Source organism: Nicotiana sylvestris, chromosome 7 (assembly GCF_000393655.2).
Source record: "Nicotiana sylvestris chromosome 7, ASM39365v2, whole genome shotgun sequence".
Classification (NCBI taxonomy): Eukaryota; Viridiplantae; Streptophyta; class Magnoliopsida; order Solanales; family Solanaceae; genus Nicotiana; species Nicotiana sylvestris.
The window spans coordinates 161,842,766-161,847,414 of NC_091063.1; the positions used below are offsets into that span (position 1 = coordinate 161,842,766).

Genomic DNA, 4,649 nt, shown 5'->3' on the forward strand with positions numbered 1-4,649 from the left:
AAATAGCCATGCAACCTCGGAAATTTTGATTTATTGATTTATCAAGAATTGAGATTCATAACTTACCACTTTAATTATACATATTACAACTACTTTTCACACACAACTTGAAAAAATTTCAGCTCAAGGCTCTCTTGACCTTTTTTGTTAGAAAAAATGCATTCTTTAAGCCAAGTGACTTTCAGCTGCATAGCTGCGACCACGCGAGCAGCGACAACCATGCCCACTCAACTAGATTAGATAATACATAGAGGATGGGCAACTCGCACACAGTACATGATAGCCCTCAGCCTATCACTGTAACCACCACCAGCTATGTTACTCAATCCTCCAAAAATATTGTCACACCCCTATTGGATCCAAAATGAACAACTTTTGGGGGATCTGATACACACCCGATGGCATTTTTGAAAGATACGAGCAACATGGCTTACCAGAGACTTAAAATGCAGACAGTCTGGGACCTTAACTAGACAAGCAAAACCTGAATTGTGCTATGGATTCTTGTCCCAGCTGTTCAAGAAAATCCCTGCCCTTCAACATTTAGTGCAGGACATATTAAAATTTTAAAGACCATTAATTGTTGTAGAGGCATAGGCACCATTAACACAATTCCTGCAATCCATTGTACAACAAGAATGCTTCTCGCTAACATACATTTCAAAGAGTATCAAACTTTTTAACTGTCGTGTCCTTCAACAAGTGATGGATAGCATATTACAAGATCAAGAATTTTTCCCGAGGCAATTTCAGAACATACATTACGAAAGCTAATTTACTTGAGAACTCTAGTTAGTCCAGAAGGAGAGAGTCATTTGTCCGCGCAAGTTTGGGGTAGAAGTTGCAGATTTACTAACTCATCATTGTTGCAACTATCGTCATCTCCTGGACCCTGTCATGTAATTATACATTCTTATGAGCCGAAACATACCTTTTTGGTTTAACTATTGAAACTTAAATGTTCAGTCAACTTCACTTGGGTTGCTAATCACATGACAATTTGAAAAGTTGTTTACCCCAACCGTTTTCTCGATCAAAAAGATGTTGGTTACAACCTTCAGAATTGACGCCTGGGTGGCCGAGCTTCAGCAGGGCTTACACGGATGGCCCTTCCGTTAAGGTCCTACACCACGAAGTTCAACATGGAAAGGCAAACAAAGATCAATAAATAAGTAAAACAATATTGGCTCAAAACTCATTTTACTAGAAGGAATCAAAAAGAAAATTACAAAAAAGAATGTGAAACTCGTTCAATAATACAACAATGCAATATAAGAGAATCAGTTTTGATGGTAAATCACAGATCTACTAATTGAAGACAAGTCAAAGGGAAGTATCTAGAAAGACTGAAACCCCAAGTTTGATTGTTTTTTTGATAATCGTGGTGTCTGGGCCAGCTTGCGTGCAACTCGATTAATTCTATGGGATACCTGCTACCTCCCACCAACAATAGGTACCAGATAACTCTCTCCGTCAAGGCTTGGACAACAACAACAATAACATAACCAGTATATTCCCACCAAGGCTTAGACAATGGGAAAAAATCACCTAGTATTTTTGTCTCCGCTAGGATTTGAACATGAGACCTCAAGTTCTCAACCCATTTCATTGACCACTAGGAAACACCCTTGCGTGCGATCTACATCACTATTTAGAAGACATATTTGGCAGGTAAGACTGATCCAGAACGCAACATGTAGGCAAATACCTAATCGTTCTATATATCATATAGTTGAATGACAGATACCATCAATGTGGGAAAATTTAGTTATGACATACAAGTATATGTGAAACCTAAACCAGGACACAAAATCAACCTTGAACGGAAAATGCAACCGTGTGGAGACACATATACATACAGAACATAAAGATAGATGCATAATTCAGCTGAGTAAGAAAATACTTACAACTCCGTCCAAGCTTTCAATTGCATTGTTGACCTCCTCAGCGGAACTGTATGTTACGAATCCGAAGCCCCTTGATCTACCGCTATCCCTATCATAGACTACTTTGGCATCCACAACCTTACCTTGCTCACTGAATAAGGTCTCAAGTGCGTCTTGGTCAACACCCCATGCGAGGTTTCCTACATAGACTCTATTGGAGCTATCAAAACTTCCCCCACCCCTGCTGCCTCCACGGAAAGAAGAATTCTCCCTCTTCTCTGGTGGTGGCCCAGAATTCACCCTCAATGCCCTCCCGTCGAGTTCCTGCCAAAAGATTCAAAACATTTGCTTAGTGTCTAAACCAAAGAACTCTTGGATAAAGAAAGGATCACTAACAACAAGTGACACAAATGATGGTTAAGAGTAAGACGTAAAAATCATTTTATCAGCAAATTATCATAGGAACTCTACAGTGTGAAACCTTGCCAAAATGTTACTATCAAAACGGAGTACTGGTTTTCAGTTAAATCATTTAAAAAATTGTAAACTGAACACAAACGGTTCGATTTCAAAAAATACATAAGATATCCAAGGCCACAGGAATTCAAGACTAAATATTTGGACATGCACATTAGAGCATAATTAACTGAGAAACACAACAAAGCAAAAGGCTTTACATATCCATTAAATTGTTGACAGGCAGCTTCAACTTCCTCTTTTGAGGACATTGTCACAAAACCAAAACCTCTGCTTCTTCCTGTAAGCTTGTCATAGATAACCTGCAAAAGTTAACAACTCCAGTAAGTACACTTAAACCTCCCATTCAAACCTTCACATCCTCACTCTACCCCAAACCCCAACGAACATCGAAAAAACAACTTCCTGTGACGACGTCTTAAGGCTATTTTTCCTAGTCATACTAAAAGATTATCCAGTACGAACCTTCAACTTTCAACATGTTCGGTTATTCAAACATTGACAAACAAAATTTCAACATAACAAGTCCATTAGCCTCACATAATCACTATACATCCAAACATCAAGAAATCCAAAACGACTTCCTTCTATAACACCTTAAGGACATTTTCTCTAATAAAAAATAAAGATAATATAATAAGAACTCATTGAACTGTGAAAATCATCCCATCTAAAAGCTTAAGTTGTTAGAAAAGGATACTTTTACTTGTTACTCTTACATATACAACACGTCCCCCTATGTACAGGTATGCCCTATAACATGTTGAATTGTCTGAACCGCCTTATCTAAAGGGAAGCAAGTGCACTAAGCTTCTGTTGTGCTCGGGCTCCGGAAAAAGGGCCGGACCAAGGGTCTATTGTACGAAGTTCCTACATTTCTGCAAGAGGCTATTTCCACTTTCACGGCTCAAACTTGTGACCTCCTGGTCACATAACGTCAACTTTACCAGTTACACCAGGGTTTCCCTTCCTGAACCGCCTTATCTAAAAGCTTAAATTGTTAGCTGAAGACACTTCTACCTATTATTCTTAGATATAAAACACTTCGCCTCATGTACATGTCTACTCTTATAACATGTTGAATTGTACTAACCATCTCACCTAAAAGATTAAATTTTCAGATATAACCACTTTAATTTATCATTTTTAGGTTTGCACGAACCTTAAGGGTTAAAAATTTACAAGTCTAGTTACTCAAACAAAGCCAAACAAAACTTCAAATTATCTAAAGTCAAGAAACCCCACAAAAATACAAGCAAGAAAGTGAAATGAGTGGTTTTATATATTACCTCAACCATCTCAACATTACCAGCACGCTCAAAAAGCTCAGCAAGAGCAGCACTATCAGCACTGAAAGGCAAGTTACCGACAAAGATTTTAAGGTCAGGAGAGAAATTACGTTCTTCTTCTACACCATCATCACCATCTTCAACATCCTCAATTTGGTCAAAATCAGAAAGGGTAACCTTACGAACAAAACGAGAAGAAAAACAAGATGAAGAAGAAGATAAAGAAAGGTTGAGAGAAGAAGGAGGAAGGGAAAAGAAGGAAAGGGAAGTTGTTTGAGAAGTAGGTTTTGGTAGAGGAAGTGTTTGAGGTGTAAGGGAAAGGAAATGGAGGGAAGAAGCTGAGGAAGCCATTGAAGATAAGGTTTTGAAGCAAAAAAAATTGAAGATAGGCTTTTTCTTTCTCTCCTGTTGTGGATGTAAGGAGGATATAATAGTGTCTATGGGGATATTTATGGGCAGAGGAAATGTGATGTTTGATTGTAAGATATCTTGGGTCCATTGATAGATTTTTTTACTTTTGGGTTTTTAGGAGATAAGGCCCATGTTTGCTTAAGGCCTGTTAAAAAAGTTGCACGAGCGTCCTATTTGGTCGCCCCCATTTTATCTATACCTAATTTTTTTTAAAAATTAACTTGTACCTACTTTTTAAATAACTTCAACCCTCTTTCTCCTCCTTTGTTTTCTTCTTCAAGTTACAAAACAAATTGGTATTTATCTCCAGATGCAACGCTGCTTTAGTTATAAGGTCAATTTTTTTAATTGAACAGTTCGGCAGTTGTACTTCTGCTCCAAATTTACAGCAAATTAATATTAGAAAAAAGTTTAAGTTACTAGTAGGGTTTGTTTTGGATTGCTCACTGTTGGAAAGCGTTTTTGTAAGGCAATTATTTCTATTCAAACATTTCTGCACAAACTTTGTGAAACCCAAGCCAGGTCGAGCAAAATGAGACAAGAGGGAGTGATATATCTAACTAATATATCACAAAATTCATTCTTG

The 4,649-nt window shown here is 37.7% G+C and overlaps 1 protein-coding gene across 2 annotated transcripts; it reads right to left on the bottom strand.

Moving 5' to 3' along the window:
- Positions 1-603: 603 nt before the first annotated feature.
- CP29A (29 kDa ribonucleoprotein A, chloroplastic) lies at positions 604-4,075 on the bottom strand. Of its 2 annotated transcripts, none has more exons than XM_009783205.2 (5): positions 3,653-4,075; positions 2,564-2,665; positions 1,908-2,210; positions 1,056-1,123; positions 604-892 (listed from the first exon to the last, which is right to left on the bottom strand). In XM_009783205.2, exons 1-4 carry the CDS (start codon positions 4,001-4,003, stop codon positions 1,058-1,060), a joined length of 822 nt encoding a protein of 273 aa, XP_009781507.1. In that variant the 5' UTR covers positions 4,004-4,075; the 3' UTR covers positions 604-892; positions 1,056-1,057.
- Positions 4,076-4,649: the final 574 nt, after the last annotated feature.

Bases quoted from the DNA above. Each gene is read 5' to 3' on its own strand.
- CP29A (XM_009783205.2), bottom strand. From the start codon at position 4,003: ATGGCTTCCTCAGCTTCTTCCCTCCATTTCCTTTCCCTTACACCTCAA. The intron at 2,666-3,652 runs GTAATATATAAA...TAACTTTTGCAG, and splicing joins GTAATGTTGAGATGGTTGAG to GTTATCTATGACAAGCTTAC. The intron at 2,211-2,563 runs GTAAAGCCTTTT...ATCTTTTGGCAG, and splicing joins GTCAACAATTTAATGGATAT to GAACTCGACGGGAGGGCATT.